Here is a 22,845-nt window from a genome sequence, read left to right on the forward strand (position 1 = left end):
CCCACTCTCACTACTATTATTCAAGAAAGATTTGGAAGTCCTAGCCATGGTGATCAGAGAAGAAAAAGAAATAAAAGGAATCCAAATTGTCAAAGAAGAGTAAAATTGTCACTGTTTGCAGATGACATGATACTATATGTAGAAAATCCTAAAGATGCTACCAGAAAACTACAAGAGCTAATCAATGAATTTAGTAAAGTTGCAGGATACAAAATTAATACACAGAAATCTCTTGCATTCCCATACACTAACAATGAAAGGTCAGAAAGAGAAATTAAGGAAACAATCCCATTCACTACTGCAACAAAAATAATAAAATATCTAGGAATAAACCTACCTAAGGAGGCAAAAGACCTGTATGCAGAAAACTATAAGATACTGATGAAAGAAATCAAAGACGACACAAACACGTGGATCAAAGACGACACAAACAGATGTTCTTGGACTGGAAAAATCAAAATTGTGAAAATGACTGTACTACCCAAAGCAATCTATAGATTTAATGCTTCTCTTTAACTTTTATTTACTACTTTTTGGCGTTTAGAAGTTGGCATTTCCAATCTTGTTCCCAAATTACTGGGCTCTCTATTCCCTCATAGTTTTGCTTGTGAACTGGCCAGATCTTGCCTGACTTCATCTTTATCCTGTAGCTCCTTCCTCGAAGTATTGAGGAATGCTTCCAGGCACCCTCTGGGGAACACTTAAGTCTGTAATAGTCCCCACCAACATACATGATTCAATCACAATAGAATTTCATTTCTTTTTCAGTAAAGTCCAATGATAGTTTGAACTAAAATATTGCCTGCCGTGTCAGGAAACAAAGGATGTGGCAGCCATCAAGCCATCACATTACAGCCACTGGATGGTGAGCCCTGAGGGAACTCAGGGTGGAGACAAACAGGCTGCCCACTGCCAAGCTCATCTAGCAGTCAGCCACTGTAGCCACCTGTGATAGTACACCAGAGGAAACTCAGGATGAGAAAACACAGGATACTGGCCCCAGGTAGCTGAAGGGCATATCAAAGGAATGATTTCAGTGAGCCCAGACTCTTGCATCTTCCCATACATAGAAAAGAGCTAAATTCCTTAATCTGAGCTATCTGGTTTTCTTTAATTAATAGTAATCTTTTGATGTTCCAACTACCTGGTCTTTGTTGCAGAAACTCCTGTATATCCTGACTTCCCCCCTTGCCTCTTTGAGCAGTCTCTCAGAGTCATCTGAGATGCCTCCTCCCAGGCTTGAAGTCCTAAGAATGTTTACCGAATAAAACATAACTCTCAACTTCTAGGTTGTGCAGTTTTTTCGGTCGACAATAGTAAATGGGTTACAGAATACCCTCCTCCATCCCAGGAAGATCAAGATTCTGTGTTCTTACAAAGATACCCTTATGGTTTCTCTGGAGATTATTTCCATTCTAGCCAATTGGAAGGGGAAAAAGAACACAGGATTCAACACGGGAGATTTTTAGTGTTCAGGTCTGGAAGTGGCACACGTGACTTCAATTCATATTCTGTTGATAAGAATTCAATTAACTGTTTGATTTCAGGCTAGGAAAAATAGTGCCAGGAAAAGGACAATATGGATTTTGGTTAGTAGGTTGCAGTCTCTGCTACAATATCTAAATTCAGTAAAAAGAATAGGATTTGAAAGATATGTTGTGGATTAAAACAAACAGTGCATATAATGTAGTGTACAGGGGGGAAGAAATTTTCTTCTACACTTCTAGGTTCTTCTGGCTGGTCTAAGAATTAAATTGACGTGAGACAGATTAACAGGAGAAAATCAAACAGAACTTTAATAACATGTATACATGGGAGAGACCCAGGAAAACAGAGTGACTCATCAAAATGGCTGAAACCCTCACCTTAAATACCCTGATCTCCAGCTCTGTAACAGTGTGGTTTCATTGAGCATTAATAGTACTTGATAAAATGAATGTTACCAAGAATGAATAATTGGGAAATTTAATTGTATTTATTTGCACCAACAATTGTATCCTTGATAATTTATTTGAAAGAATTTTATATTTTCTTTTTCTTTACATCTTTATTGGAGTATAATTGTTTTACAATGTTGTGTTAGTTTCTGCTTTATAACAAAGTGTATTAGTTATACATATACATATGTTCCCATATCTCTTCCCTCTTGCATCTCCCTGCCTCCCACCCTCCCTATCCCACCCCTCTAGGTGGTCACAAAGCACTGAGCTGATCTCCCTGTGCTATGTGGCAGCTTCCCACTAGCTATTTTACATTTGGTAGTGTATATATGTCCATGCCACTCTCTCACTTTGTCCCAGCTTACCCTACCCCCTTTCCTTGTCCTCATGTCCATTATCTATGTCTGCATCTTTATTCCTGTCATACGCTTAGGTTCTTCAGAACTTCTTTTTTTTTTTGATTCCATATATAAGTGCTGGCATATGCTATTTGTTTTTCTCTTTCTGACTTACTTCATTCTGTATGACAGATGCTAGGTCCATCCACCTCACTACAAATAACTCAATTTCATTTCTTTTTATGGCTGAGTAATATTCCATTGTGTGTGTGTGTGTGTGTGTGTGTGTGTGTGTGTGTGTGTGTATATATATGCCATATCTTCTTTATACATTCATCTGTTGATGGACACTTATGTTGCTTCCATGTCCTGGCTATTGTAAATAGAGCTGCAGTGAACATTGTAATATATGACTCTTTTAGAATTATGGTTTTCTCAGGGTATATGCCCAGTAGTGGGATTGCTGGGTCATATGGTAGCTCTATCTTTAGTTTTTTAAGGAACCTCCATACTGTTCTCCATAGTGGCTCTATCAATTTACATTCCCACCAAGAGTGCAAGAGGGTTCTCCTTTCTCCACACCCTCTCCAGCATTTATTGTTGGTCGATTTTTGGATGATGGCCATTCTGACGGGTGTGAGGTGATACCTCATTGTAGTTTTGATTTGCATTTCTCCAATGATTAGTGATGTTGAGCATCCTTTCATGTGTTTGTTGGCAATCTGTATATCTTCTTTGGAGAATTGTCTGTTTAGGTCTTCTGCCCATTTTTGAATTGGGTTGTTTGTTTATTTGGTATTGAGCAGCATGAGCTGCTTGTAAATTTTGAAGATTAATCCTTTGTTAGTTGCTTCATTTGCAAAAATTTTCTCCCATTCTGAGTGTTGTCTTTTCATCTTGTTTATGGTTTTCTTTGCTATGCAAAATGTTTTAAGTTTCAGTAGGTCCCATTTGTTTATTTTTGTTTTTATTTCCATTTCTCTAGGAGGTGGGTCAAAAAGGATCTTGCTGTGATTTATGTCATAGAGTATTCTGCCTATGTTTTCCTCTAAGGGTTTTATAGTGTCTGGCCTTACATTTAGATCTTTAATCCATTTTGAGTTTATTTTTGTGTTAGGGAATGTTCTAATTTCATTTTTTTATATGTAGCTGTTCAGTTTTCCCAGCACCACTTACTGAAGAGGCTGCCTTTCTCCATAGTATATCCTTGCCTCCTTTGTCATAGATTAGTTGACCATCGGTGTGTGGGTTTATCTCTGGGCTTCCTATCCTGTTCCATTGATCTATATTTCTGTTTTTGTGCCAGTACCATACTGTCTTGATTACTGTAGCTTTGTAGTATAGTCTGACGTCAGGGACCCTGATTCCTCCAGCTCTGTATTTCTATCTCAGGGTTGCTTTGGCTCTTCAGGGTCTTCAGTGTTTCCATACAAATTGTGAATTTTTTTGTTCTAGTTCTGTGAAAAATGCCAGTGATAGTTTGATAAGGATTGCATTGAATCTGTAGATTGCTTTGGATAGTATAGTCATTTTCACGATGTTGATTCCTCCAATCAAAAAAACATGGTATATCTCTCCATCTGTTTTTATCATCTAATTTCTTTCATCAGTCTCTTATAATTTCTGCATACAGGTCTTTTGTCTCCTCAGGTGGGTTTACACCTAGGTAATTTATTCTCTTTGTTGCAGTGGTAAATGGGAGTGTTTCTTTAATTTCTCATTCAGATTTTTCATCATTAGTGTATAGGAAGCAAGAGATTTTTGTGCATTAATTTTGTATCCTGCTACTTTACCAAATTCATTGATTAGCTCTAATGGTTTTCTGAGAGTGTCTTTAGGATTCTCTATGCATAGTATCATGTCATCTGCAAACAGTGACAGCTTTACTTCTTCTTTTCTGATTTGGATTCCTTTTATTTCTTTTTCTTCTCTGATTGCTGTGGCTAAAACTTCCAAAACTATGTTGAATAATAGTAGTGAGAGTGGACAACCTTGTCTTGTTCCAGATCTTAGAGGAAATGGTTTCAGTTTTTCAGCATTGAGAATAATGTTGGCTGTTGGTTTGTCATATGTGGCCTTTATTATATTGAGGTAGGTTCCCTCTATGCTTACTTTCTGGAGGGTTTTTATCATAAATGGGTGTTGAATTTTGTAGAAAGCTTTTTCTGCATCTATAGAAATGATCATATGGTTTTTCTCCTTCAATTTGTTAATATGGTTTATCACATTGATTTGTGTGTATTGAAAAATCCTTGCATTCCTGGGATAAACCCCACTTGATCATGGTGTATGAGCCTTTTAATGTGCTGTTGGATTCTGTTTGCTAGTATTTTGTTGAGGATTTTTGCATCTATGTTCTTCAGTGATATTGGCCTGTAGATTTCTTTTTTTGTGACTGCTTTGTCGGGTTTTGGTATCAGGGTGATGGTGGCCTCATAGAATGAGTTTGGGAGTGTTCCTCCCTCTGCAATATTTTGGAAGACTTTGAGAAGGATAGGTGTTACCTCTTCTCTAAATGATAGGTAGAATTCGCCTGTGAAGGCATCTCATCCTGGGCTTTTGTTTGCTGAAAGATTTTTAATCACAGTCTCAATTTCATTGCTTGTGATTGGTCTGTTTATATTTTCTATTTTTTTCCTGCTACAGTCTCAGAATGTTGTACTTTTCTAAGAATTTCTCCATTTCTTCCAGGTTGTCCATTTCATTGTGATATAGTTGCTTATAGTAATCTCTCATGATCTTTTTTATTTCTGCAGTGTCAATTGTTACGTCTCCTTTTTCATTTCTAATTCTATTCATTTGAGTCTTCTCCCTTTTTTTCTTGATTAGTCTGGCTAATGGCTTATCAATTTTGTTTATCTTCTCAAAAAAATAGCTTTTAGTTTTACTGAGCTTTGCTATGGTTTCCTTCATTTCTTCTTCTTTTATTTCTGGTATGATCTTTATTATTTCTTCCTTTCTGCTAACTTTGGAGTTATTTTTTTCTTCTTTCTCTAATTGCTTTAGGTATAAGGTTAGGTTGTTTATTTGAGATGTTTCTTGTTTCTTCAGGTAAGATTATATTGCTATAAACTTCCCTCTTAAAATTGCTTTTGCTGCATCCCATAGGATTTAGGTCATCATTTTTTCATTGTCATTTGTTTCTAGGTATTTTTTGATTTCCTGTTTGTTTTCTTCAGTGATCTCTTCGTTATTGAATGGTGTATTGTTTAGCCTCCATGTGTTTGTATTTTTTACAGATTTTTTTCCGTAATTGATTTCTAGTCTCACAGTGTTGTCATCAGAAAAGATACTTGATATGATTTCAGTTTTCTTGATTTGTGAATGAAGGCTTGATTTGTGAATGAAGATATGACCTATCCTGGAGAATGTTCCATGAGCACTTGAGAAGAAATTGTATTCTGTTGTTTTTGGCTGGAATGTCCTATAAATATCAATTAAGTCCATCTTGTTTAATGTATCATTTAAAGCTTGTGTTTCCTTATTTATTTTCATTTTGGATGATCTGTCCATTGGTGAAAGAGGGGTGTTAAAGTCCCCTACTGTGAATGTGTTACTGTCGATTTCCCCTTTTTTGGCTGTTAGCATTTGCCTTATGTATTGAGGTGCTCCTATGTTGGGTGCATAAATATTTACAATTGTTATATCTTCTTGGATTGATCCCTTGATCATTATGTAGTGTCCTTCTTTTTATCTTGTAATAGCCCTTATTTTAAAGTCTATTTTGTTTGATATGAGAATTGCTACTCTAGATTCTTTTGATTTCCATTTGCATGGAATATCTTTTTCCATCCCCTCACTTTCAGTTTGTGTGTGTCCCTAGGTGTGAAGTGGGTCTCTTGTAGACAGCATATATATGCGTATTTGTTTTTGTATCCATTCAGCCAGTCTATGTCTTTTGTTTGGAGCATTTAATCCATTTACTTTTAAGGTAATTATCGATATGTATGTTCCCATTACCATTTTCTTAATTGTTTTGGGTTTGTTATTATAGGTCTTTTCCTTCTCTTATGTTTCCTGCCTAGAGAAGCTCGTTTAGCATTTGTTGTTAACCTGGTTTGGTGATGCTGAATTCTCTTTGTTTTTGCTTTTCTGTAAATATTTTAATTTCCCCCTAAAATCTGAATGAGATCCTTGCTGGATAGAGTAATCTTGGTTGTAGGTTTTTCCCTCTCATCACTTTAAATATGTCCTGCCACACCCTTCTGCTTTGCAGAGTTTCTGCTGAAATATCAGCTGTTAACCTTATGTGGATTCCCTTGTATGCTATTTGTTGTTTTTCCTTGCTGGTTTTAATATTTTTTCTTTGTATTTAATTTTTGATAGTTTGATTAATATTTGTCTTGGCCCTTTTCTCCTTTGATTTATCCTGTATGGGACTCTCTGTGCGAAGTGCACCTTATTGACTATTTCCTTTCCCATATTAGGAAAGTTTTCAACTATAATCTTTTCAAATATTTTCTCAGTCCCTTTCTTTTTCTCTTCTTATTCTGAGATCTCTATAATTCAAATGTTGGTGCATTTAATGTTGTCCCAGAGGTCTCTGAGATTGACCTCAATTCTTTTCATTCTTTTTTCTTTATTCTGCTCTGTGGTAGTTATTTCCACTATTTTATCTTTCAGGTCACTTATCCGTTCTTCTGCCTCAGTTATTCTACTATTGATTCCTTCTAGAGAATTTTTAATTTCATTCATTGTGTAGTTCATCATTATTTGTTTGCTCTTTAGTTCTTCTAGGTACTTGTTAAACGTTTCTTGTATTTTCTCCATTCTATTTCCAAAATTTTGGATCCTCTTTACTATCATTACTCTGAATTCTTTTTCAGGTAGACTGCCTGTTTCCTCTTCATTTGTTTGCTCTGGTTGGTTTTTAACTTGCTCCTTCATCTGTTGTGTGTTTCTCTGTCTTCTCATTTTGCTTCACTTACTGTGTTTGGGGTCTCCTTTTCGCAGGTGCACATTCGTTGTTTCCATTGTTTTTAGTGTCTGCCTGCAGTGGCTAAGGTTGGTTCAGTGGGTTGTGTAGGCTTCCTGGTGGAGGGGACTGGTGCCTATGTTTGGTGGTTGAGGCTGGATCTTGTCTTTCTGGTGGGCAGTACCATGTCCAGTGGTGTGTTAAGAGGTGACTTTGACCTTATTATGATTTTACTAAACCTCTCTGCTAATGGGTATGATTTTGTTCCTGTCTTGCTGATTGTTTGGCATAGCATGTCCAGCTTGCTGTTTGTTGAGTGGAGCTGGGTCTTAGCATTGAGATGGAGATCTCGGGGAGAGCTTTTGCCATTTGATTTTATGTGGAACTGGGAGGTCTCTGGTGGACCAATGTCCTGATCTCAGCACTCCCACCTCAGAGACACAGGCCTGACACCCAGCCGGAGCACCAAGACCTTGTCAGCCACAGAGCTCTGAAGAAAAGGGAGTAAAAAAGAAAGAAAACTGAATAAAATAAAATAAATTTTAAAAATTATTAAAAGTAAAATAAAAATTAAAAGTAATAAAAAGAAAGAAAGAAAGAAGAGAGCAACCAAACCCAAAAACAAATCCACCAATGATAATAAGCACTAAACATTATACAAAAACCAAAGAAAACAATCAAAAAGATCCAGACAGGCAGAACCCTAGGATAATGTTAAAAGCCAAGCTATACAGACAAAATCACACAAAGAAGCATACACATACACACTGACAAAAAGAGAAAAAGGGGAAAAATATATATATATATAAAGAAATAGGAAGCGAGCAACCAAATCAATAAACAAATCTACCAATGACAATAAACTCTAAATACTAAACTAAGATAAACATAAAATGCTAAACTAAGATAAACATAAAATCAGAAACAAATTAGATGCAGAAATCAAATCCCAAGTCTACAGTTGCTCCCGAAGTTTACCACCTCAATTTTGGGATGATTCGTTCTCTATTCAGGTATTCCAGAGATGCAGGGTACATCAAGTTGATTGTGGAGTTTTAATCAGCTGCTCCTGAGGCTGCTGGGAGAAATTTCCCTTTCTCTTCTTTGTTCACACAGCTCCTGGCTTCAGCTTTGGATTTGGCCCTGCCTCTCTGTGTAGGTCGCCTGAGGGCATCTGTTGTTCCCTTAGACAGGACGGGGTTAAAGTAGCAGCTTATTTGGGGGCTCTGGCTCATTCAGGCCAGGGAGAGGGAGGGGTATGTAATGTGGGGCAGAGGCCAATGTGACATTGCAACAGCCTGAGGTTCACTGTGTGTTCTCCCAGGGAAGTTGTCCCTGGATCATGGGACCCTGGCAGTGGTGGGCTGCACAGGCTACCAGAAGAGGAGGGGTGGATAGTGACCTCTGCTTGCACACAGACTTCTTGGTGGCTGTAGCAGCAGCCTTAGCATCTCATGCCCGACTCTGGTGACTGTGCTGATAGCCACGGCTTGTGCCCATCTCTGGATCTCATTTAGGCTGTGCTCTGATTCCCCTCTCCTTGCTCACGCCAAAACATTGGTCTCTTGCCTCTTAGGCAGTTCCAGACTTTTTCCTGGACTCCCTCCTGGCTAGCTGTGGTGCATTAGCCCCTTTCAGGCTGTATTCATGCAGCCAACCCCAGTCCTCTCCCTGGGATCTGACCTCTGAAGCCCAAGCGTCAGCTCCCAGCCGCCACCTGCCCCTGTGGGTGAGCAGACAAGTCTCTGGGGCTGGTGAGTGCTGATCGGCAATGATCCTCTGTGTGGTAATCTCTCTGCTTTGTCCTCTGCACCCATGTTGCTGTGCTGTCCTCCATGGCTCCGAAGCTTCCCCCCTCTGCCACCTGCAGTCTCCACCCACGAAGGGCCTTCCTAGTGTGTGGAAACCTTTCCTCCTTCACAGCTCCCTCCCACTGGTGCAGGTCCCATCCCTATCCTTTTGTCTCTGTTTTTACTTTTTTCTTTTGCCTTATCTAGGTACGTGGGGAGTTTCTTGCCTTTTGGGAAGTCTGAGGTCTTCTGCCGGCATTCAGTAGGTGTCCTGTAGGAGTTGTTCCACATGTAGATGTATTTCTGATGTATTTGTCGGGAGGAAGGTGATCTCCACGTCTTACTCCTCTGCCATCTTGAAGATCTCTTGAATTTTATATTCTTTACCAATATCTAATGGGAATAAGTCAAATGCATTTTTACCTGTTGCTTTAAAAATGGATTTTGTGAAATAAATTATTTCTGAAGTTTGTAGATAGTTCTTTTGATTTTTTAGGACTTCATCATAATTATTTTCTTTCTTTGCAGCAGGCACTTTGGAGATCAAAGATGGGAAGAAAAGATGCCTCCACTATAAAACTTCCTGTTGATCAGTACAGAAAGCAAATTGGTAAGCAATGAATTCCCTTTGATACATTCTTGTGAATTCAGATGAAGAAAAAAAGCAATTATGTGTGATATTAAGAAAATAACTTTTCCCTAATACATATGATGCACAGAATATGAATAACAAAGGACTGCACAGAATTTTTAAGGAAGAAAAATCAGTGCAGCCCTGTTTACCTCTGAAGAAATACCTTTTTTGTACTTATGATTTTTCAAAGCTCTTTTAGATTTTATTAATTTGGTAAAGCAAAAATACTTTTATTGTTATTCTTAAGGCAAGGTGCTTGTGTATAATCAGTATTTTTAATATTAACATCTGTTTAATTATTTATTTTTATCCTTATAAAACCTTTCAATTCTTTTGACTCTTAGTGGCAATAATGTGATAACCTCAAAATTCTCTATTAAAATTTTAACTTAGTAAAATGGTGAACTAGAGGAAAGTCCAGTCAACAGCAAAGGAAGATAACAGGAAGCTTCCCTGTTTTAGACTATGCTCTAGGTACAGGATTTCCTACCCAATCTTTTCAAGGATGCATGGAGTATTTACAAAAAATTACCTCCATACTACGTCACAAACCAAGTCCCCTCAATTTTAAAGAATCAATATCCTGCAACCACAACTTTGAACAAAGTGTAGTAAATTAGAAATCAATTGGAAGCCAAAAAGTTAACTTCCCCTTCCCCACCTGCTACCCTCTCTTCTTACATGTTCCTTCCTTTTGCCACCTGTTCCCATTCTTCTGGAAATTAAAATAATAATAATAATAATAAAACCTCTTCTAAATAACTGACAGATAAACAAAGAAGTTACAATACAAGTCAGAAAATAAGTAGAAGTAATTGATAATAATAGAGTATATACCTGTTTTATAAATATGATACATAAGGTACACTCCATAAGGGAAAAGATGTTTCTGCAAAACAAAGGAGATGAAAGCAAAGTGAAAAATATTTAAAATATGTAACCAATTAAAAATTTACATGTAGAAAAATAAAGCCCTACTATAAATAAAATAATCTGGAAATCCAATAGTAAAATGGGCAAAAAATATGAGCAGGCAATTCATAAAAGAGGAAATCAAAATACACAAACAAAACCAAACAACTATTACAACAAAAAATGCAATCAAAAGAATCTTATGAAAGATTTAACTCACCTAACTGATGGATAATGCAAATTAAAAAACAGTATTTCTGACTATATTATTTCTTAGGAGAAGGTTTATTATATTTGATTTCTTTTGTATATATCTTCCTTCACTTATAGGATGCAGCATGAGTAAATAGTGTGGGTTGTTATATTACTTATGTGTTTAAACAGAAGGACTGACTTACCAGATTGAAGTTTGATCAGATGGGATGTGCTAAACCACATAAATAAAGAATAACCATATTGGGGATCAATCCACATCCAACTCTTAAATAAACAATTCTTAGAATTTTGACAAGTGTATATATCCATGTAACCACATATGCCAATCAAAATATAGAACATTTCCATCTTCTCAGATAGTTCTAGTCAGTCCTTACCCACACCCCCCATATGCAACCACTGTTCTGATTTCTATCATCACTGATGACAGAAAAATAAAATAAAGCATCAGCTAAGATTTTTATTGAAATTGAATTATATCTAATGATCAATTTTTGAGAATAGACACCCTAAAAATCTAAAGTATTCTGTTCTATAAACATTGCATATCTTTCCTTTGATTTAGTTCCATTCATATATGTAAGAGCCAAGAAAGAATAAGACAGAGAAAGTAATATAATTGTAAAGTCTCAGCCTTCTTCTTATACTAAATTGTTCTGAGGATTCTGTGTTATGCATTATGTTCCCGTATAGAGTTCTCTTTCCTGTTTCACTTCCTCTTGAAAATATAAGCAGGCACAAGATCTACCCTTCTCACAGGATGCTTGTGAGATCCATAAAAAGTGTTAGAGCAGTTTATAAAGTAGAGTGTTGCATGGACATGAGTTATCCTGGGTAAACTTTGCAAATACAGTAATCATGATCAAACAAAATATACTAAAATTAAAATAGCAAGGGTATACTTTTATTTACTCTTTTTAAGGATAATGCACTGCAGTGTTTAGATTTTCATGTATATACTATAGAATAATATAGTAATATTATGTAAGTAATAATAATAATATGTAAGATTTTGTAAAGACAGAGAAAAAAACGAAATAGAAAATATATTAATTAGTTAATTAATTAGGATATTAACTAATGCGAGAATTTTCTCAAGGATTTTTTTTTCTCACTTAATGCGTCAGAGTTAGAAAGTACCAGAAGCCTCAACTCATACTAATGATGATAGATGGTCTATCACCGACACTGTCTTCCTTACATGGAGTTCTATGTAGACATTTTCCCAGATACGATCCAAAATGTGAGGAGGGAATAAAGCAACTAGAATTATTTTAAGAAGATATTTCAGTATTGATGGTAAAAAACAAAGTACAAATAGCAAATAAACTGAGTATCACAGTGTTTTTCTTTTAGTATTCAAGCTGTTAGTAAGCTAATTTAGATTGCTAATAAAGTTTCACAATGAATAGAGGCGTTGTATGTGTTCAGTGTTCACTTGTTACTAAATCTCATTTATTTATGTAATTTTTGTATGGTCAGTCAGTGACTGTACATGGCAAAACTAGTGCCATTTTTGAATGATGATTTCAGTATCATTGTTTAATATTTGTCTTCCACTAAAAGTTTTGCCTTTTAAATTATGTAGTAAATGACAGTGATTAATGGCTTTCACAAAAAGCCTTTCTTACAATAGTCTTTGCTCAGGTAAGAATCAAATGAGCTGACACTGTGACTGGAAATGCCTCGTAGATAGAGAATTTTCACATTAAATGGACACTATGTTAATTACTGTATCATGATCTTGAAATGTGTAGAGAACTGAGATGGAATACCCTTCTCACTTTTAAGGCAGTATACTAAGAAAAACTGAATATTCTGAAATATTGCTGACTGCAAAGGGAAATAAATTGGTTTGGGCCTTAAATTTCTTCAGAAATAATGTTTTAAAAATAGATAGTGTGAGACTGGCTAATATTACATGTATTATTCTAGAGATAAATTATTTCAAAATTGAAAAAGAATAGAATTTTTAAAACTTCTAACATAATTAAGATATTTTATAAATAGATATTATTAAATATATGAGGCCAAATAATACATGTGCTAGGTAAATCATATAAAAATTATAACTAATTTACTTATAAATTCCTATTTTCTTATATAACAGAGGTATTATAGGCATCTTGTGCCACGCACATCTTATTTCATCCTCATAGTAGTCCTATAGGAGCTTCATTTTTTACAGATCAGGAAAATACAGCACAGATGGATTAAAGAAATTTCTCAAGGTGCTACATTTGGTAAGAGGTAGAGCCAGGACTCCATTCCAAGAAACCGACCACAGAATCCCTTCACTATACTGCTTCCCTGGGGCCAAAGACAATATTAGGTACTGGCAGATGCAAAAATAATTAAGTCATAAGATCTGAGTTCATGGAATTGGCAGTATAATAGCACTATGGCTATTATGACTGACTGAGGAAACTCTGCTCATAATTTAGAGATACAATGTCCAAAATAAATTCTGGTATTTCTTAATTCTCTCTATATTTTTAAAAATCCTAATGTTATTACTGTAGTTTATTCACTAAAAATTTGTATATAATGGTATACGTATTTACTGTTTCCTCTATTCCTAATTCTGTTTTATGTCCCAGACCTTCTATCTAAAATCATTTTCTTTTGTGCCTGGTAGACATCATTTTTTAGAATTTCCTAGAATATATGCCTGCTTGTGGCAACTTCTCAGTTTCTTTTTTTAAAAAGTGATATTGATATACCATTATTTCTGAAATATGTTATCTCTGGCTATAGAATTTGAATTTGGAAGGTTTTGTTTTTATTTCATTGTGTGTTCTTTCAATATATGAAAATATCACTCCTTTGCATTTTGTCTATTATTTTTACTCCTAGGAACTCAATCTAAATGTTACTTCTTTAAAAATAATCAATCTTTTTTTTTTAACCTCCTTTTAAGATTTTATGTGTCTTTGGATTTCTGCAGTTTCACTAAGATAAGTCTAAGTATAGGTTTGACTTCATTTATCCTATTTGGGATTTACTGGGCTTCCTGTTGTTGTAGATTCATTTTTTAAAATATGTTCTTGAAAATTCTTATCCATTGTTTCCTGAAAATATTACCCCAGTTTCATTCTTTTTCTCTCATTTCTGGCAAATACCAGATATTCTATTGCTGTACAATAGAAAGGTGCATTTTCAGCTTTACTAAATGCTGGTAAATTACTGTCTAAAGTGGATGCACTCACTATTTTACAGTCAGAGAAATGATGTAAAATGTCAATTTCTCCATATTCTTTGTTACTTCTTAGACTTAAAATTTTTGCCAATCTCATACACATGAAATTGTATTCATTCTTATTTTAGTTTTCATTTTATTACTTACTAAGATTAATCATCTAATATATTTGTTGATCTTTTGATTTCTCTCTTTGACAATTCTATTGCTGCCATTTTTCTTTTTCTTTTTTTGTGTGTGAGTAGACTAAACTACTATTCTTTTCTTTCATTCTTTTTTTTTTTTCATCTGTTAATAGATCTATATTTTCTTGAACCAATTTGTTTAACATCCTGGGATGAAGCTGAATGAAATCTACTGAGTTGTTTTTCTCTCATTGCATTGTTTCATTTCTTTATTTATACTGATAATAATTCTCTGTTACTTTATTCCATTATCCAATTTGCTTCTTGCTTTGGAAATACCTTACTTGTTTAGTTACTATAGCTTTTATACTTTTATACTTTATTTTTATAGTCTTTAAAATGGTAGGACAAATCCTCACCCTTATTTGTTGTTTTTAAAACTTGTCTCAACTACTCTTGGTCCTCTATCTGCTCATGTGAATTTTAAAATTAACTTTAAATAGTCATGAAAAAGGCCACTGGTAGTCAAATTTGAATTCCATGGGATTTGTAGATTACTTCGTGGAGAATTTATGTCTTTATATGTGAAAATTCATATCAATTTTATCTTTTGAAATTATCATATGGCTGGTAAATTCAATAAATTTTTATTATTTTCTTTATAAAGTTATTGAGTATTTTTGAGCTAAACAGAAGTGATACATAATTTATTTGCTATTATTGCATATTTTTTTTGCTAATATAGAATTATATTTTGTAATTGGTTCTTGCTGCTATATAAACATGGTAATGAATTTTAATTATTAATCTTGTACTAAGCAACCTGACTGCATTTTATTAGAGTAATAATAATTTGTAATTTCTCTTGACTTTCTAATAGGCATAATTAAATTTTTTTTAACCTTTTTATTTTATCTTTCATATCTTGTTATGTTGTGTTTTTCAAGTATTGGATATAAATTACTGACTTTTAAGAAAACACTTCAATCATTTTGCCATTATGTATAATACAGCTCTAGGATTTTGGTACATACTTGTTGGACTAAGGAAATTCCCCTTTGTTCTTAGTTTGCTAAGAGTTTGTTTTTCTTTTTTAAAATAATAAAGTATGTTGAATTTTATTGAAGTTTTTCTGTATCTGTTGGAAGGATATTTTTGTTATTTTGGCAAATTGTATTTATAGATTTTCAAATGTTAAACTATCCTTGCATTACTGATATATGCTGATATATATCCTACTTTGTCTTGATATTTTTTAATACACAGCTGAATTTAGTTTACTAATAATTTAAGATTTTTTTAACATCCTTCTTCATGCATGAAATTGGCACCAACTTTCCATTCTCTTACCACCTTTGTTCAGTTTTAGTTTCAGAGTCATATAAGATTTCTATAATGAATTGGAGAAATATCTTTTTTATATGCTCCAGGATAGGTTATATAAATTTGAAAATATGACTTTCTGGAATGTTTATAAAACTCCCTAGCAAAACCCCTGTCTGAAGCTTTTTAGGTGAGTAGACTTTTAACTACCTTTTTTTTCCATCAGTTAATAGATCTATATTTTCAGCCAATTTGGGTAACATATTCAGTGATAAAGTTGAATGGAAAATATAGAATATATTCATAAACAGTTATGCATAAAATTCTTTTAATATTTTAAAATTATAACTGTAATTTCTATTTTTAATTGATGTTAATTTTACTCTATCTCTTTTTTCATCACTCGAGATTTGTTTAAATTTTTTAGACATCTTAAAGAATTAGCTTTTGTTACTAGATTTTATTATTTCCTTTTCCATAATTCTAGTGTTGTCTCTGATTTCCTTCATTGTAATTCTTTAACTTGTCTCTTTCTTTTACAATTATTTGAGTTGAATTCTTTGCTATTTGCTTTACAAACATTTTTTTTTACTAATGTATTCATTTAATGGATCAGTTTTCTTCACTACATTATTGGCTCTATTATATTATTTTAGAGCTTTCTTGAGTTATATACAGTTATCCCTCAGTATCTGCCAGGGATTGGTTCCAGGACCCTCTGAAGTTACCAAAATCCATGGATGTTCAAGTCCCATAGTTGACCTTTGTATTAATGGCTCTGCATCTATGGATTCAGCCAACCTTGAATTGTGTGGTACTGTCTGTATTTACGGGAAAAAAAATATTTCTAAAAGTGGACCTGCATGGTTCAAACCCATGTTGTTCAAGGGTCAACTATGTGTATATATATATATATATATATATATATACACATATATATATATTTCAAATTGATTTTTAACCTATTGTTTTCTGTTCAGAAAATGTTTTTAGAATAATGTTACTTTTTGATATTAAGCTCTTCTCTATTGCTTACTATATATATGGTCAATTTTGTTAACATTCTCTCTGTGCTTACAAGGGATAGGTATCCTCTAATATTGGGATGCAGTACTGCTTATATTAACTGTGGTGTTCAAATCTATTTTGTACTTAATATGAATGTATGAGCTGTCATTCTGTGAGAAAGAATAATTGAAATATTCTCACTAATTCCATGAAGCTGTCAATTTTTGTAATTCTGTCATTTTTTACTGTGTATATTTTGAGGTTATGTTTTTGTTGCATAGCATTTCTAAATTGGTATATATTTCTGATAATTATTCCCCCTTTTCTATTAAATCCTGGCCTTTATAAAGTGCTATTATTTTTCTTCAGAAAATCTTTTTTTGTCTTAAATTAATGTTGGTAATGACCTTTCTTTTGTTTAGTATTCTGATTGACATTTTTGTTCCTACCCTTTTACTTTCATCTAGACTTTAATGTTATATTTTATGATTTTGATACAGCCTAAGAATCTTTGTTTTGGGGCAAGCAAATTTAATCGTATATTATTTACTGTGAAAAAAATCTAAATATATTTCCACAATTTTATTTTGTATTTTTTATCTGTGGCAGTTTTTCCTTGCTAATCTCTACCCTAACCTTCTTTCCAAAAAAAATTGGATTGTCTTTTTTTCTTTTTTCCTTCAAATTTTAGTTTTACTTTTCATTTCTTTCTCTATTTTCTTTTTTGTTTTTTTGTTTGTTTTATTTTTTCTTCCATCAAATGTTATCTGGTATATTTGACCTAGTGAAAACTGAAGTGTATCAATACTTTTATTTATCCTAAACAATATAAAGATTTTTAACTCTTTATATCTGATTACTTTTTCCTGTTGTTCTTGTTGTTGTGTGTATTACTTTCTCTCTTGTTTTCAACAGGATAATTATTATTTTTAACTTTTTAATCACCAATAATTACTTAGATCTAACTTTATGTTTGCTCTCTTTACTAACCACTACCTCTTATATTTTACATCTTCCTCCTGGTGAAGTTTCCTTGTTACTTTTGCCTGAATGCAAATATCTATTAGGGAAAAATTCCTCTGTCTCTGCTTAAAAGACAATATTGTTGTTACATTGTACTCACACTTGAATTATTGTTTCAGGTGTTTCTGATGAGAACTCATCCATTAGTCTAATTGTCATTTCTTTTTGGTGTATTTTTTTTCCTGTCATTAAGAATTTTTTAACATATTTTTCAACTTTAATTTAATGCAAATATTTATTTTTATTGGTAAAAAGAAAAAAAGGGGGTGGGCTTCAGAATTGCTGTGATTCTTCATCCTGTGGATTCTCGTTTTTCTTTAGTTTCAGAAGGACTTCAATCTCTGATTTTTTTTGATAATGACTATCCTCTCTAATCTCTCCTTCTGGAATTCCTATTATATATAAGTTCAGTCTTCACATTATAGCATCCATATCTCTTAAAATCACTTTTATATTTCATATCTCTGTCCTACTCTGGGTTACTTCTCAGATCTACCTTCCCTTTGACTAGCATTCACAAATTCTTTTTCCCTCTCTCATTTATTTATTACTATGTTTATCTTGCACCCATAGATGTATCATTTCAGTGACCTTTTTTTTGTCCTGGGTAAAAAGTCTATTTAATCATTTAAAAACTCATTCTGTTTTTATTCTGTTCCTTAATTTTTTCCTCTTTAATTATTTTAAATAGCAATTTTATATATTCTTTCAGATTTTTTAAATTATTCCTTCTTCTTATGGTACCAACTTCCCCATTTGTTGTATTGGCTTATTTATTCTAGGTCATGCTGTTTTCTTCTTTTTCTTTCTTTTTTTTTGATCTCTCTGTGCTTTATGGTTCTGAGTTTGTGTGTATGTATTCAGCTTCAACAGAGGTTTGTTTTTGTTTCTGTTTTCTCCCTCTGTGAGAGTCCCAGCAGTCTGAATTATGAAATATTCTTATGGAACAGTGTTCTATTTATTTATTGACAATGGGGATTTTATAGATTTTGGACTATTATTTTGGACTTATTTCTTGGCCTAGGATTCCCACAATTTGGACCTCATACCTTGTTCTGGGTCTAACGGTATTAAGATTTGTATTTCCCACAGGAGACACATCTCTCTTCCACACCCAGAGCTTAGAGGAAGCAGAAAGATCCCTTGCTATTTCTCCTAACAAGCACAGAATTATTTTTTGTATGTTTTGGTCAGTGCTTTGAGAACCTCAACTTTATCCATATATCTCACAGTGACACTATACAGACCTGGGCCTTTAAAATCTAATATCCAAGCCTCTTGACATCTAATACAGGCACTAATATGACCACCCCGACTTCTGCAACCAGGGCCACTAGGACATCAGCTGGAACTAGCTGTCTTGTTTTGAGTTTTTTCCTTGTTTCTGGCATTTGAACATTTTCTCTATTTCCTTTATTTTATTATAAATATATGTATGTATGTGTGTATGTAAATATGTGTACATCTAATATTAAGAGCTTTATAGAATGTTTGTCTGTTTGTTTGTTTGTTTTTTCCTACTGTTTCTATGTACTTATATCAGAGAAGGGTCCATCTCAGCCCACTCTACCATGTTTTCAGAACTGGAAGTCCTTTTAACATTTAACTTTGCTGATTGCACATACCACTTCCTTTCTACCTTGTTTAAGTATTTATATTTTTATTTGTACCTACTAGGACTTAAACATTTTTGCAGGCAGAAGCTCTATCTAATTTTTGCATCCTTAATGATCATCCCTCATGATAGAAGGTACTTAATAATTATTTGTTAAAATAATCAATAAAACAATCTCCCTAATTCTTAGGTAATTAAAATTCTATATGCCCTTTGTTTAACCTACTGTTTATATTATTTATTGTTTTGTAATCTCTCTTGAAATAATAAGCAGTATCTTTAACTAACTTGAAAACTTATTGATATATGCTGTTATGTAATTTTTCTGGAGTTTGTTTCTTATCTTCTGTGTGATACTTTTTGTTGTTTTCCTTTAATTTTATCTCTGTATCCCCAAGGCCACTTTACACATAGCAGCTACTTAAAAAAATGTTTGTTGATTTTTTTGGGGGTGGGGGAAGTGGTGGTTAAATACAAACTAAAGATTGAGATACTTTATAATACCTTTTACTTAACTACATTTCCCTCTGTTGGGGAGGAAGAAACTTTCCTGTATCTTTCTAGGTTCTTCTGGCTGGTCTAAGAATTAAATTGATATGAGACAAATTAATAGGAGAAAAATCAAACAAAAGTTTAAATAACATGTATACATAAGAGAGACCCAGGAAAAACTGATTAACTCACCAAAATGGCTGAAACCCTCACCTTAAATACCATCTTCAGCTAAAAATAAAGGAGGACTTGGGGGTAGTAGTTTGGAATTTTAAAGGAAAAGAAGGTAATTCACATGCAGATGGAAGGAAACTTTTGGTAAGCAAATGTTTGCTGGGCCCTGCAGAGATAATTAAACACAGAGTTCACTGTGATCTGTAGGCACTGATGAGTTTCACCCACCACACCCAGCCCCTATTCTTGCAGACATCTCTGGTGATAGCTCTATTTTTAGAACAAGCTACCTAAATTTTTTAAACAGGAGAAGGTCAAAGTTTCTTCCTGAGTCTTTTTGGGCCTTGATTGTTTTAAGCTCAAAATAATCTGCATGCCAAAGAGACATTTTGGGGTGGCAAATTTTGCTCCCCTACATGTATAAGTTGCTCTCCATATATTAAATTGTTGCTTGGTTAACATTTTTAATGTATTTTTCTGGGAAGTTATATCTCATAAGCAACTTGTTGCATTATCTTTGTAGAAACCCAAAGTAAAGTACTTGTTTCTTAGTACTTAATGACTTAACGTGCTGTTAAATGGTGATGTGTCCTTTACAATGTATGATTAATGTTAAGTTGTTCTGTGCAAGCACTGAAAAATTATCATTGTTTGAGTTGCCTCTATGACATGATTTTAAAAGTTTGTGTGAGATTTTTGTTTCTGAGGATTAATTTACCAGCTTCCTCTCTATAGCCCAGATATCCCTCAATAATTTTAAGAAAAATACTATTTTCAAATTTACTTTTATAGATACCTCCTTTTTCTAGGTAAATATATGGCATCATTTTGTATGACTAAGTAAGTATAAAAGTGTACAATGCTGATGAGAGTCCATTAGATCTGTATTTTTTATTGTGTTCCTGGTTTTGTAATAATTTTCTTTTTATCAACTTGATGGATTAAAATTTTAATTATATTTTGCCTGTGACCACGCAATTTGTGATTTTATTCATCTTGCAGCTATCAAAATGCAGACTTTTTGTTTACTGGCATAGCTACTGGAGCTTGCTATAGAGTTCCATAAGAAAGACTATTGAACCTTGCTTTTGCAAAGCGTTTTCTATAGTTATTTGTAGTTTGTAATATAGTAACTAAAAATTGTGTTCATATAGTAGTTGGAAAATTACTTTATATGCCAAATAGTATTGTTCTTTTACGTGTAATTATGGTAATATGAGAAAAGTAAGATTTCAAATAGCATTTTGCTTTTTAAGGAATGGAGGAGGGATTTGAAGCAGTTGAGAAATTATTCTAAAGACGTTGTAGGAAATATAAAAGTCTTTATTGTTGATTAGCAAATTTTATTATTTGTCAGTATTTTTGACATGTTGTAAATAACTCATCTTCCAATAATTCAGTTGGGTAATTAAATTTAGATTGCAAATTTTTCTTTTCAAATATTTTGACTCTTATCTCTTCACTTTTCTATTGTATCTTAATTGGTGTGGTCTATATAAATGGACAATAAATTACATATCTTTGTTATAGAGATCAGACAGTGAATAGAACTTGGTATTCATCCTAGACAGAATTATGATTGAATGTGTTTGCAAGATTAAAGCACTGAATTTACTTTTTTCTAATTAAAGGCAATTAAAGATTTCCAGACACAAATAAAAGACAATGAATTGAGGAATAAGTGTAGGAGCAAGTCCATTTGCAGGTGAAAAGATGTGCCTTTGAAGCAGAACCAGCTGTATTTTCATTGAAAGAATAACAGTTGAGGAAGCTTTTCTGCATGTGCTTGCTTGATAGCATAATGTACTCATAAGCAGCTTATGCAGTATTCAGAAAATAACAGTGCATTAATTTTTAAAGCAGCAAAAGCAGAGGAAGAGCAGTACTGCCACATGATGATAATGAGTGTGGCTACTGTAAAGTCTACTGTTCTAAGAAAGAAAAAGAAAAGTGAGCTTCTGAAAAATGAACATTTATAAAACAATAACCAGATATTCACATGATAATGAGCTTAGGCCACAATATCAACAAAAGGCAAAGACGCAGTCTTGTTTCTGGGCAAAGCTAAGGAATTAAAAAGCCAAAAGCCAAAAGCAGTTAAGTAATCTATTATTTTATTAAACTAAGGAAACTGTCAGTAAAACTGTGGCACAGTTAACACAGACTATTACTTTAAATATAAAATAATTCTTGGCATAAATGTAGGTTTTTATGTCGAATTAAATAGAGCATATAAATTACTCTATTCTTTCCTAAATTAATGTAATATGAGGAATGGAAAATGATAATATTGAGGTAACAAAATATGATCTTTATTAAACATATGTTCTTATATCTACCCATGATTCTTTATAGAAACAGTGCCAATGCTAAAGTTAAATATATTTTAATTATACTGAATAAGAAAGGAATTTTTAACATATATAACATGTACTGATTAGAAATTATAAATGAAAATGGCCTTTTAAAGTATTCTGTTTAAAAAAGCAGACACTACACAGATTGTTTGCAAAGTATATATAAATAAAAATTATGAGAATGTAGGTATTATCTTTGCTATCAAAAAATTCAGGCATAATTCAAAAATTCTTTTGCATCAATGTTTTCTTTTTAGTTATTACTTTGCTCTTAGTTGATATTTATAATCCCTGTTTAAGACTTGAAACAGGAAATTCTGGTGATTATGTACAATGAGTTGTCAAGTATATGTTTTCAATTTATATTTAACAGGAGAAATCAGAGACAGACTAGTTTGTTTTGTTAAAGTTGCTTGAATTGGGAACTAAACACATATTATTAGGTGAATCTTAGTTCTCTGTCATTAGAAGTAACTTGAGAGATAATCTTCCGGGGCATAAGGATGATTAAAATGATCCCAAAGAAAAGTATACATTCCACTTTGCTCTTAGTTTTATAAAGTGTGAGCCAGGGCTGGAAATAGCTGTGAATCCAGAGTGAAACAAGAAATAAACTCTTATTCTTCTCTTATCTCCTGGAATCAAGAAGTAATCAATTAACCTCTCTCTCTCATTTTCATGTTATTTCAAGTTGGCTTTCTGTCCTTTATCATGAAAACAATTCTGAAGAGTATCTAAGAAGATCCTCAACAACTACACAGATATTTTCCAACCAAGCCAGGGA

General features: G+C 33.3%; 1 protein-coding gene across 3 annotated transcripts in view; it reads left to right on the forward strand.

Annotated features, from left to right (window-relative positions):
- The window catches only part of TRIQK (triple QxxK/R motif containing), a 90,554-nt gene that overhangs the window by 43,323 nt on the left and 24,386 nt on the right, over positions 1-22,845 (forward strand). For 2 of the 3 annotated variants that reach the window (XM_082675244.1, XM_082675246.1), the window contains one exon: positions 9,512-9,593. In XM_082675244.1, the coding sequence (XP_082531370.1) occupies positions 9,533-9,593 (61 nt within the window). In that variant the 5' untranslated portion in view covers positions 9,512-9,532. Of the gene's footprint in view, positions 1-9,190; positions 9,246-9,511; positions 9,594-22,845 lie in introns of all 3 variants that reach the window. The other variant, XM_082675245.1, reaches the window with a different exon arrangement.

The sequence above is a fragment of the Grampus griseus genome (genome assembly GCF_964374135.1).
Source record: "Grampus griseus genome assembly, chromosome: 17".
NCBI lineage: Eukaryota > Metazoa > Chordata > Mammalia > Artiodactyla > Delphinidae > Grampus > Grampus griseus.